Genomic DNA, 12,598 nt, shown 5'->3' on the forward strand with positions numbered 1-12,598 from the left:
GCAGCRTGGGACAGGCATGGGCACTGTCCTGGGCATCCAAATTTCAGTGGCCACTGGACAGCTCGTGGGCCAGTGAAATTTGGGTGCCAAGGAAGGGCAGCAGAAGGCTTTTTGCTGCCTTGTGTTGCCAAGAGGTGTTAAAGTTGAGGAGGGAGGATGTGTGATTCTGTGATAAAGATCCGGAGTTGGAATTCAGGAAGTTGGTGTTCAGCCTCGTCTCTGGGGGACACGGGCAAAGTTCTGAACTTCCATCCTTTGCTTTCCCATCCATTCAAACRAGGCTAAGAATACTTTCCCTTATCTCTGGAGGAGAGGATGTRGCTCTGATTGTCTTAGTGTGTCCTTGATCTTTTCACTGCAGTGGTGTCGCTGAGGGAGGGGTCTCTGGAGTCCCGTGGGCTGTGGAAATTCATGGGACATTTCACCTGGCAGGGCAGAGCCATCAACCCCCTGGTTTTCACTTTGGGGTCATGGATGGAGGATGAACAGGATCAAGCTGGATTCAGATTTCAGCTCAACCACAGGTTTTTGTGTTGATATGGAGATGTCACCACCTATGTCACCACCCTCCCTATTGCCGCCCCTTCCCAGGGAAGCAGATATCCAACCAAAGGGTGAAATGGATCAAAATTCATTATGGATTTCACAAGGGGGCCCTGAGACCCTCAAATATATTTAGTTTTTTGATCCTGATGTGGACATTAGAATGACTTTGAAGGTGGCTTTTTCTTGCTCCCACTGTCACAAAGCTGCTATGAGGGCTCTTGGCAACTCTTGGGCCAACACCTGAGACAGTTCAGAAAAYGATCTGTGACCTGTTTGTGCTCCCATCAGAGCTCCTCTCCTGTGTCTGCAGTGGTGCCTGGAGCTCGTCTGGCAGCTGCAAAGCAGAGGTGCTAYGAGCTGGTGTATTTTTAGGCAGTCTGCAGACGACCCCGTGCTTTCTGGTTGCGTTCCCGACAGTGCTTCTGGCTGCAGGCTATTCCCGTGGGCAATCTCAAGGTCAGGCAGGCTGATAAGCTTTGTTAGGGCTCTGTCATTYTGGCAGCTGTGCTTTCGATGAGGAGCTCCCAGGCTGTTAGAGGTGGCGTGTTGGAAAAAGTGTCCTTCTGCAGCTTGTGGGGCTGCCAGCCTCCTGTGACAGTGACGAGGAGGTCCCCACTCCATGAGCACTTTGGGGAATGTTTACTGCTTACATCAGTGCTCTGCWGGTATTGATACACCTGGGAGGACTTTGGGACTTTGCTTTATGGTGGAGGCATCCTGTGCTGCCCAAAGATTCCCCTTGTCCATGTCARCAGGGAGTTTCTTCTCTTCTAGGCTTGGATAATGCTCCAGGTGGGGTTTATCAGACCTGGGGTGTTTCCTCCATCTGTGTGGGGCTGCTCCAAGCATGGGGTGACTCTGAATGGTTCTTGTTGCAGGGATTTGAAGCTGGACAACGTTCTGCTGGACTACGAGGGGCACTGCAAGCTGGCAGACTTTGGAATGTGCAAAGAGGGAATTCACGATGGCATCACCACGGCCACCTTCTGTGGCACACCAGACTACATCGCTCCAGAGGTACGGGAAACCTTTCTTTGGGCGGGAAAATGGTCACCATGTGAAAAGTGTGGGTTGGCTTTGGAGCAGCCAGAGTACTCCCTGGTGTCTTTGGTTGTGCCTTATTTGGTTGAACTCAAGGTTTCCTTCTAGATGTGTTATCAGCCATGAGTAAATCCAGGAGTTACAAGCCATGAGTAAATCTTCAGGCTGCTGTATGCACCAAAAGTAGCCTTCATTTCTCTTCAGAAAAAGTGAGGTGAAAAATGGAAATACAGCTGCAGAAATCTTGAGGGACACACACAGATGCTGTCCCTGCTTGATTTGGAAGGATATTGAATTCTCCTTAATTTTTCAGTTCCTTTTTCTACCTCCTCACACTCCTGTCATTCCCCAATCTCACTACAAAATTAATAAACACCTCTGTAAGGAGCAGCTGCCCTCCAGATGCTGCCAGATGTTCTGACAGGGTTTCACATCCTTCAGCACGATTGGATTTCTGTCTGGGTTGATGTTTGCACCATTCCCACACACTCACACTTCTTCCCCTCTCCAGCTGAAAGCCTTGCTGTCAGAGCCAGGTAGGAACTTTCTTCCCAAGGGCAAGGAGGAGGCGATGGCAACTCACACACGTGGCTGCTCTGCTGCTTTGAGCCTCAGCCAGGTTTGCTGCAGCGCCCCTTCTCCAGCTCAGCTCCAGCCTCATTCCAAGGGCTTGTTTCCCAGGTGACCCAGCCTAATTCTCTCCTTGCTTAAAGCAGCTGATGTACCTTTGTGCTGATCTGGGGGTTCCCAGCTGAGATCCCTTCACGTTCCTGGACATCCACCAGCCGAGCAGAGAGCGCTGTTAGGGCACAGCARGAACTTCTGCATTACCGTTTCCAAATCCCTTTTCCCTGCCCTGTCAGTTCCTCAGCTTCACAGTGGTTATTTCTGGTTGATATTTCTTTCCCATCTGTGCCACAGATCCTGCAGGAGATGCTGTATGGCCCTGATGTGGACTGGTGGGCCATGGGAGTGCTGCTGTACGAGATGCTGTGCGGCCACGCGCCCTTCGAGGCCGAGAACGAGGACGATCTCTTCGAGGCCATTCTGAACGACGAAGTCGTGTACCCGACGTGGCTCCAGCAGGATGCGGTGGCAATCCTCAAAGCAGTGAGTTCCTTTGGCTCTTTGCTCTCTGTCCTGGCTTCCTCCAGACTAATTCCAGCAAAAGGCACCAGGGCCGGGGTGTTGGCACGCAGAAATCACGCCTGCCCCGACCCTGACCCTCTTCTTATCTCGGCTTGAAGGGTAAACAGAGAAAACATCCTGCCACACTTAGGTGTGTTTGCATAGTTATGGCCTTTATATGGCTCAGTAGCCAACTTGGCAAGCAGAGTGTGAGCCTGTCTGTGTGTCTGGGCATTCCCCTGCTTGCTTAATGATTGACAGGGAGTGCTCGTCCTCCAGAACAGGAGCAGCAGGTAAACACGGGGTTTAATCAGTAGCAACTATATGGCTGAGAAGTGAAGGCTTCCTGGTAATCCTGGTAATGCCAGCATCCCCTGGGATTGCTGCCTGTCTTCATGCAGAGAAGAAGTTTTTGCGTGTTTGGGAGGAAAAAAAACTGGGCTGTGCAGCACGAAGTTTGAGGAGAGCTGTTGCTGATGACGCTTTGTCCTTGTCCAGCCATGTATTCCTGACTTTTTCCATGAGTTCTTTTATCCACATGCCTCACTCTTTGCCTCTGACACAGGACTTAAGCTTTGAAGATTCTGGGCTGTGTGTGTGAGCTTAGTGCACTGGAACTATCGGGCTTTTCTGTAATGATTGAAAAGGTGATTTTATAGCAAGAGTGTTAAATTACGAATTGGGAGACCTAACTTGGCTGTTTGGCTACTGAMTTCTTCCTGGGCTTCATCAAATCACTAAATATCTCTAAGAACCTTTCAGAAAGAGAAGGTTCAAAATATTCCCTTTTCTTGCAAAAGCATTGTGGCTACTGGTAAATGTTGAGGTAATAGAAGTTCTAAGAAATAATTAGACAAGGCAGTAATTTGTAGAAACTCATGAAGCACTGACACAAAGAAATGGCRTAATCTGTGATGAGACCATTTAAGGGAAAGAGGAGAGTTTGTTTTCATGGGCTTTTTAGTAGTGCAAATCTGGACATTTTCTGCTGAATGGTTTCTGTTGTATATGAGTTGTATATGAGTTGAGCAACTACTTCCCGTAGCTGAAAACATATCTGATAAATTCCACAGAAATCAACACTATAAAATCCGCAATAAAATCCACTCCTTGAGGAGTCAGAGGAGCTTTAAAATCACAAGTTGTGCTCAGAATTGATTGTTTGTCATGCTGGAGACCCTCCTGGGTTTTGGAAATAACCTGCTACATATTTAAAATATAAAAATGTGAACTTCAGACTCATTGCAGCTTCTGGAGCAGCATTTGTGTGGTTGGATTTGGACTCCTAAGTGCCTCTTAAGTATCAATTTCTCTTCTGCAGTGACAAGTAATAGCAGAGTGGGTTTGTTGCAGGGATCTTGCATAATTAGGAGATGGAGGGAAAATGTGGTCGTGTAGGTGCTCATCATAACAGGAATCCCAGGGTGTAATAAAATACGATTTGTGTTTTAGCCTCTTGATGAAATGAGTGTATTCCTCACTCTGATAGAGCCTCCCAGAAACAGCCAGAGCAATCTGCAGTCACCCCAGGCTGCTCTAGGTCATATTCAGAGCCAAAATTTTAACAACTTAAGGCCCCTTCTGTGATTAACAGGCAAGAATCATGATGAGGGGCACTGGAGAAAGAGGGCCAGAATTGAGGAGGGAGCTGGGAATTTAAATAGAAAGCAATTGAGCATCTCCAAAACACAGTCAGCTTACTAACTGCTGGTTCCTTGTCTGAAAAAACARACTCCTCTCCAGCCCTTCTGCCTGTCTGCTGTGTTCTGGGCTGCTGGTGGCACAGAAGTGAAAGCAAAACTCCCTCTCTGAAATGCACATGCCTTGCTCGAGAGAAGCACGGTGCTGTGTCTGCTCTGGGGAAAAAGGCTGAAATTTGGGGCATTCACCAGGAGTATTGTGATTAGCTAGAGGGGAATTACAACTGAAATATTTACTGGACCCTCAGTTCTTCAGTGTTTCTGTTCCCTGGGTGGCTGCTGCCTGGAGGTGATTTTTGCATCTTATTTCACGGTGCTGGTAGTTGTTGGCTACAGCCTGAATTTGTGCAGCTTCACATTGGCTGCTCTTGGGCCCAACAGCTGGGAGGACTCCTTCTTTTTTCATTTCTTTCTTATGCTGAGTTTTTAGAGGCTTAGTGGGAAGGAAACATCCTGCCGTGAGATTGAAATGGAAACTATGCAAACACACTTTGATTTCTTTCGAATGRTAACAAATGTTATCACTGCTGAGCTACTACATTTGCAGTGCACTGRTAATGTTTGGTCAGTGTCTTTTAGTGTTGGTATAACACAGAGTGGTAAACCTGGCATTTTCTGAGGAACACGGTAGATTTTCTAGCTGCTAAATATGTAGATTTTCTTTTACACAGACTTCTAATGCAAATATTTCTCTTAGATACAGCATTATGGCTAAAAAGCATCTTCTAATTGCTGTTTTGTTCTTCTCCAATAAAACATGCACTTGAGCTCCCTGATTTAATGCTGTGACAGTGCTTTCTAACCATGATGCTAAGARCTCTGGAAAATCAGCATCCAGCTACTGCAGTGACATAAATGATTGTAAGTAATTATATGGCACGGGAAGCCTGTGGAAGATCAGGGAATTAAACCTAGGTTCTCTTGTATTGCAGGCTAAGGCCTTAATAGCCTTAATAACTGGATTATCTCCTCACTAAAAGTTCTGGCCTCTAACCTTGAACAGGACTAGTGAGAATTCTCTGAGCATGAATGGTACAAAGCTCTRAAATGAAAATCAAATTCTTCTGCCAGGAAGATTCACTTAGGTGTAGATGCTTAGAGGTGCTCTACAAATAGATTTATTTGGGTTTAGAAAGCCCTTGATCCATCTGCCTGTGTGAGGAGCTCCATTTTAAACAAGGGTAGTAACTTTTAGGATTCATTTCCCAGATGCTGTTGCTTTGTTTTGCTTTCATTTTGCGTAATTGCRTTTCACCMGTTTCCCCSCATCAGAAACCACACTATTTCTGARGATTGCATCCTGTTCATCTTTGCAGTTTCTTGATAATAACAAAACTACATCCTTATGACCTCATTTACGTCACTGGGTGTTCCTGGAGGTATTCTGTGCTCTGGTACCAAAGAAAACAAAACTAACCTCAGTGTCCTGGGACTTTGTATGGAATCAAAAGCAGAAATATTTGTGCTACAGGAAAAAAAAACAACTTTTTATCTGTTTCCCTTTGTAATGCTTTTTTTTTTGGTCCTTGGGATTTTCCCTGAAGAGCTGGGGAGGGAGTAGGTCAGAGGTAAATCCACAGGGTTTGATGGAGTCAATACTCCAGAGGAGAGAAGTTGAGCATCTGACTTGTGTACCCTGCCCTGTCTGAATGTGAAATGGGAAATTCAGGTATTGATGCTTCAAGGCAGGAGAGGACTCAGATTGGGGTCTCCTCTGCTTGTGTGAGCGAGTCAAACTGGGATTTGCTTATAGAGGTAATAGAATTGCAGAAGAGGAGAATTGTTCTGGAATGGATTCWGATCACTTCAGCTTATTCTGGACATAAGTTTTGCTTTGATTTTAATWTCTAAAGGAAAAAGATTACTCTTTTTCTGCCCTACCTGAATGCAGCCACRAGGGCTTTATGCCAGAAGACCTATTGGGTTTGTGAATGTAGAATAAATTATTTCAAATACTCTTTGCCATCAGCTGACAGAGCAGTCACCAGTGTCTGATGATGGAGAAACTGTGAGGGAAAAACTGAGCGAGCAGAGAGCAGAGACTGCTGCACCAATCTCTTGTGGTGAGAGTGCAGCTTTGTTACAGCATATCAATATTCTGAATTTGTTAATTGTCACCAGCAAAAAGTGCTGGAGCAGAGAGAGGAGCTTTCCAGGCAGCCAAAAGCTTTGGGATTGAGTGAGTGAACTGCAAAATGAAATACAATCCTCTTGCTTCCCAAAAGTGGGGTGGGTTTTTGGCAGCATGTTTCACTTTCTTCACGTATGGCTTTGTCAGCTCAGCCATGCTGCCCTGCTCACAGGCAGCTTAGCTGGAGGGCAGAATGGAGGGACAGTGAAAATCAGCTCCCAGAAGTCGATGGCGTAATGGGAAGCAAATTCCAGGGAGAGCAGCAGGGATTTTCCTTTCCCAGCCTGGTTTCGGATGAGGAGGGCTAAACCCATTGAGTCTCTCCATGGACTGGTGATCTCACGTAGCAAAGCTTGGCCCAAAGGTTTGGAAATTTGGATGAGCAGTTGCAGCTCAGATGTTTTAACCCTCAGAGCCTGGTGACAGCAGGGGCTCCCTAGGGAAGTTAGCACTGCTCTGCCTTCTGCACYCTGGATTTCCAAATTCCTGTCACAGCCGAGTTTGTTGAAGCCTGGGATGTCTCTTGGCATTTTTATGCTAACACCCAGTTCCTGATGAGAGCTCTGAAACACTTCTGGCCCAGCTGAAATGCTCCTTCCAAAAGTGAGATCTAGGCAGACTTGCCTGTAGCTTTATATTTCAAAGACCCAAATAAGACTAAAGCCTGTTCTTCCTCCAGTGGTTAAAACCCTGCRTTTTTAGAAAAACACTACTGTAGTTAAAAGAGTGAGCAGAAGTGGTTATATCTGCCTCCAAGTGGTTTTTGTGTGAAAAATAAACACCAGACAAGAAAAGAGGAAGGTGCAGAAGAAACTGGCTGTGGTTTTAGCAGCTTTTGCTCTCACTCAGCACAGGTGGAGCAGCACGGGGGAGTCCAAATGCCCCTGGATTAGYGTGAAGAGTGAGAGGAGTGAGAAAGTGAGGGAGCCAGGCTGAGAGCAAGCTTGATAAAAATTGCATCAGCACTACAGTGCCAAGGATGTCAAAGGAAAACTTGAGGTTGATCTGTTTTTCTAGAGAATGGCAGCCTGGAAGTGATGCTGACTCAAAAGGCAGACGGTCTGGTTGAGTGAACTCTCTCCTGCTTTGTGTCACTGAGTTCCTGTCCTCTCTCCAGATACCACTGAGGCTTTGTTCTTGCAGAATKGTGTAAAATCCCCTCTGCACAGTCAGGTTACCCCCAAGGGGCTGTCCTGTCTGGGAGTGGTGCTTCAGCTCAGCTGCAGCAATAGAGGGGCTCTGTGGGTCAGCAGCAGTCAGGTCCTGCTCTCATGACCTGTGTTTTGTGGATTGTTTTGGGCTGTCAGACCACAAGGTGAGGGAGTTGGGATTTCCCGTGTGTTTCCATACACAGAAAAAAAGTTTGATGRAAGGCAGGAAAGTGTGTATGTTAGGGTTTTCTTCTTCCCTGGATTTGCAGCTGGTACTAGGTGAGGAAAAWCTGTATTTGAAGGGTCCTCTGGCCCTCCTTGTGGTGGAAAGGAGCAGTGTTTCCCATCATTTTTCAAGAATCCTAAGGGATGATAAAGTGAGATAGATTCTATTACTATGTTTGTGTGTGTGAGTTGAATCCAGAACTCCCTGGGGAGTAGAAGTTACAATTCCAAAGAAATATTGAGAGGCCACTCGTGTCCCCCAGTTTGGCTGGAGGCAGGATGACAATTCCAGCAGAGCCGTGGGAGACTCAGGACTTGATGGGCTGAGGAGGGAGAAGTTTGGGGAGATCASRGAGTGCTTTGGGTTGGAARGRAYTYAAAMCCCATCCAGTTCCARCACCCTGCCATGGRCAGGGACACCTTCCACTATCCCAGGATGCTCCAAGCCCTRTCCAGCCTGGCTTTGAMCRCTTCCAAGGAACATYCACAGCTTCYCTGGGCAGCCTGTGCCAGTGCCTCACCACCCCATGGTCAAGAATTTCTTCCTTCTATCTAGTCTGCATCTCTYCTCTCTGTGTAAAAYTCTTCCCCTTGTCCTRTCACTRTCTGCCTGTGTGAAAAATCCCTCTCCCTCTTTTTTATAAGCTCTTTTTAAGTGCTAGAATTATCCACATACAAAAGATGCAAAAGAAAATTGYCCAGGATCCAGGGTTTGCTAAAGGAGAGAAAGAAAGCAAAGTGAGAAAGTGAGCAGTGAGTTCACKGTGGGAGGAGTGAGCTGCCCACCCKAAAGGTGCCACCCTGAGTGCCCAAACCCTTGGTGAGGAGCCCTTATTTTGGGAAAGGCTTTGTGTGAGGTGAATTCTCTGTGCTGAGATTTGTGGGCAAATTTAAAAATCCTGTAATGAAGAGAGAAGGCAAAGGCGTGGAGATTTTGCAGCAGAGAGACTTAAAGGCAGACTTTTTAACATAATCAAAACAGTTTGCTGTGACAGAGGAGTGAAGGGGAAAGGGCTGTTTCCAACCTGCTGGTGAGGATGTCTGAGTTCAGGAGAGGTGTGGATGAGCCAAGCTACCTCCTCGCTGCAGCTGCTGGCCCCTGACTTCAGCAGGAGGGTGAGGTCCTCTGTGCTTTGGAGAGGTTTATTCTGTTCACACTCTGCAGTTGCTTGTGSTCAAACTCCTCTGGACATGGGAAGGTCAGAAGCTGCTGTGAGCAGCCCARGTCCCACAGGGCTGTCTGCATCCTCCCTCAGCGCTTCACTCTTTGTACCATTGGTGCTTTCTGCTGCCTTCAGGCCTCACCTTTTCCCTGAGTTCTGGGCAGTCAGTTTGGCCACAGTGTAAATGAGACCAAACCCCTGATTTTTTTCTTTCCAGCCTTCTCCTGAACACCTCCAAGCCAGAAGCTGATGGTGCGGTTTGCCTGCTCTTCCCTTGGGTCACTCTGGACAAAGCATGCRCCTTCTCACTTGTATCCTGCAGATCTGGGCCAGGTTCTTCCTTTCCAARAGGCAGAAAAAGGCAGATAATCTGTTTCACATTTAGTGCTGGAACAGCCAGAATGAACTTGCTTCTGGATGAACCAGATGTATTTTTTAGGCAAAGTTCAAAAGGAAAAGGGACAGCATGATGGTGGACCCGCCGAAATCAAAGCTGGATGAGCTCATTGCTTTATCCTCAGAGCTGAGGAGCCTGCTAACMAAGGCAGATAGATATTAAAAGTGCCTTCAAATATGCCAGCAAATTACTCTCCTTGGCATCCCTTCAGAGTTGGCAGTCTCCATAAATTCTCTTGCACCATTTGATTAAGCTTTGGCTTTCAGCATGGGGCTGATATTTAAATCTCTCTGTGAAGCTCCGTGCTGGATCTGTGTACGCATTTTTCCTTTATTTTGTTTTTCAGAAATGCTTTCATCTTGCATTTCCTGGTTGGCTCCACAGCCCCTGCTGCAAAAGCAGGACTCTGGATCCTGTTGTTTCCCAGCTGGGAAGGAGCTCTGCAGTTTTAAATTATCTCTAAACTTTTCTGCCATAAACACACACCGTGGTGAGGTGACAGKGCTGTGCCTCTTTTGCCTGAGCTTGCACATCCATATTTGTAACCTGCTGTCGCTTATTCTTTCCCTCCTAATTCTCAAACAGCAAACAGCTTTCCCTGTTGATTTTAAGATTTTAATTTCTTCTGTCCATTGATCACACCTCTTTCTCAAGCYCTCCTCTTCCCCATAGGAATAGCCCTGTGCTTCTGGATAATTCACGCTGAAAGAAACCTAAAGACATCTGCATAGAGCTCACCAAGGCCAAATTGGTCCTTAAAGAGTTATTAGGTCTTTCAGGTTCACTTTCCAGCAGGCTGAAATTAGCTGCTCATTTGAGTCTGCAGCTCAGATTTACTGAAAAAAGGCTCCTAACGCAGCYCATTGTAATGTCAAGTGTGACTCATTCTCCTTTTTCCTGGCAGGGATGGGGAAAAAAATGAGGGAGTGTTCATTGTGCCAACATTGTCTTCCCCATCGTTTTTTCCTGCTCACTCCCTGGTGCTCAGGRAGGAGCGATTCCCTTTTCCAAGAGTGAGACTTGTGGCCCAAGCTCCTTTCTCAGCTCTGCCACAGCTAAACTGATACAACAGACCCATGAAAGTGGTTTGGGGAAGAGCCCAAGGATTCCCTTGAGAACCTGGGTCMAATTTGGATTTGGGAATGATTGCTGGATGATTGGGCCAGCTCTGGCCGTGCAGCCCCAGCCCATCCAACTGGGAGGTCTCCACACTGTGATAGAGGTAACAAAACCCTGACTGACCAAGCTATTCAGGGCTTTAGGTCTTACTCATCCATCCAGCTTTGAACTTTATGACATGCTGTGTCTGTTCAGGAACTTTAAAATTAAAAATTGAAATATAACCAGGACTACAAAAAAAAAGCTCCTTTGAAGTTTGTTTTTTTTAATTGGCCTTTACAGGTTTGTCCGGGGCACTTTAGTCCCCTTTGTACTTGACCCTATGTAAATAGACCACCCAGGGTTGTGTAACAGATTCCCAGTTCCTCTTGACAGGACTATCAGAAAAGGATTAATTGTTTTCCCCGTGCAACCCAAGGGAGATTTTACTCCTGCTTAAAATGAGAGCGTGATCACGCTCCCAGTCTGTTAATCAGTGTGATGSTCATTCTGCCCTCATGTTTGTGCTGCTCTGATTGATGTATTGATTTAGTRATGGACCTGCATATCCCCGTGTTGTACCTATAGGCTGACTGGGGTAATGGAAAAGCAGCAGCAGGAGTTGGACACTTGGTGACCCCCATGGGAACTGGGGGTGGATGGTTCCTCAGTTCTGACAGCACGGCTTTCTGGGGTGATATCTTGACCAAAACCTATGTCAAATATTCCATATATTTAACGAATGAAATTGATTTTGATTATTATTCTTACCACAGTGGAAGTGTCAAAAATCACTACCTGTCCTCAGGGTCCAATGCATGTGATACTCATGGCCTTTTTATTCTGCGTCAGTGTTGATGAGTTATTTGTTGATGAGTGGGGAGAGGTGAGGAAACAGGTAGATTCCAGCACAGCGAGGAAGTTTGCAGCAATTCAGACATTTCATTGTGATATCAGCAAAATCACATCAGTTTACAGCCCTGGGAGAGCTGAAGTGTGTCTGTCCCACATGGGAGTTGCTCCATCGACCTGGGTTTACTTTGCTGGCCTGTCCACCTTGGTTTATTTGCTGTTCTCTTGCTCAGCACTGTTTGCAATCCCATTAATCCTTCTTGTTCCCTCGAGCTGTGGCTGGGCAGCGTGGAGCAGCCCTGTCTGCACCAGGGGAAAGCGAGATCAAATTTATCTGCTGAATACCCACAGCACTGACATTTTGTCCTTCTTGCCYGAGGCTGGCACACTGGACATGTGACTGCTGTCATGCTTGTTGTTACAGTCTTCTGGCTTTTAGGGAGCTGGGCTGAAGACTTATTTTTACCTCCCTTCCCCTTGTTATCTGGTAAAGGAGATAACAGATATTTCACACTCTGTCTCTTCCTCCCCCTCTTCCCCCCTCCTTGAAATGCTTTCAGGGCAGTCTTGTACTTCTGAACCCTGTCACTGTGCTGGCTGGACCTTCTCTGTGCTGAAGGATTTCACCTGCCCCCAGYTCAGTGTGACCAGGGCTGCAGCGTGGGGGTCCCTGTGGGGTCACAGCCTGGCTCAGCACCACCGTGAATTGCATTGGGAGGGATCAGGGCTTCCAATAATCCATCCCTGTGTGTCCAGGAGAGGAGCAGAGCTACCACTGATGGCTGCAGTCGGAGCAGAGCCCCAGGGTGAAATGGAGGTGGCATTTGAGAGAGCCAAGGTGACTCCAGTGCTGCTCTCAGCAGCACAGGGCTCAGGGAAAGGCAGTGGGATTCCAGCTTCCAGGTGCCTGGCTCACTCACACCCACAAGCAGGCCCTGGCTGGGCTGTCCTGAGTCCAGAAACTTCCCTGGGAGAGCTCTCTGACCTCACCTTTAGTGAAACAGGGCTGTGCTGCCTCCCTGGCCCCCTGTAATCCACTCTGTGCGAGCCCTGGGTTGCTCTTGCACGGGGAATTCAGGAACATTTGTGAGCATCACCTGGCAGGACTGGGGTGGAGGCTGATGGGAGCTTTGCCCAGGAGAGAAAAAGACAACTCTGGCTCAAAA

General features: G+C 47.2%; 1 protein-coding gene across 1 annotated transcript in view; it reads left to right on the forward strand.

Annotated features, from left to right (window-relative positions):
* Positions 1–12,598, forward strand: part of PRKCH (protein kinase C eta) — a gene marked incomplete at its 5' end in the record, with an annotated part of 85,172 nt that overhangs the window by 63,876 nt on the left and 8,698 nt on the right. Inside the window, 2 exons of the mRNA XM_057378775.1 lie at positions 1,425–1,563; positions 2,509–2,697. Coding sequence (XP_057234758.1) covers positions 1,425–1,563; positions 2,509–2,697 — 328 coding nt within the window. The remainder of the gene's footprint in view (positions 1–1,424; positions 1,564–2,508; positions 2,698–12,598) is intronic.

The sequence above is a fragment of the Malurus melanocephalus genome, unplaced genomic scaffold, assembly GCF_030028575.1.
Source record: "Malurus melanocephalus ecotype Western Australia unplaced genomic scaffold, MMel_1.1 scaffold_373, whole genome shotgun sequence".
Lineage (NCBI taxonomy): Eukaryota > Metazoa > Chordata > Aves > Passeriformes > Maluridae > Malurus > Malurus melanocephalus.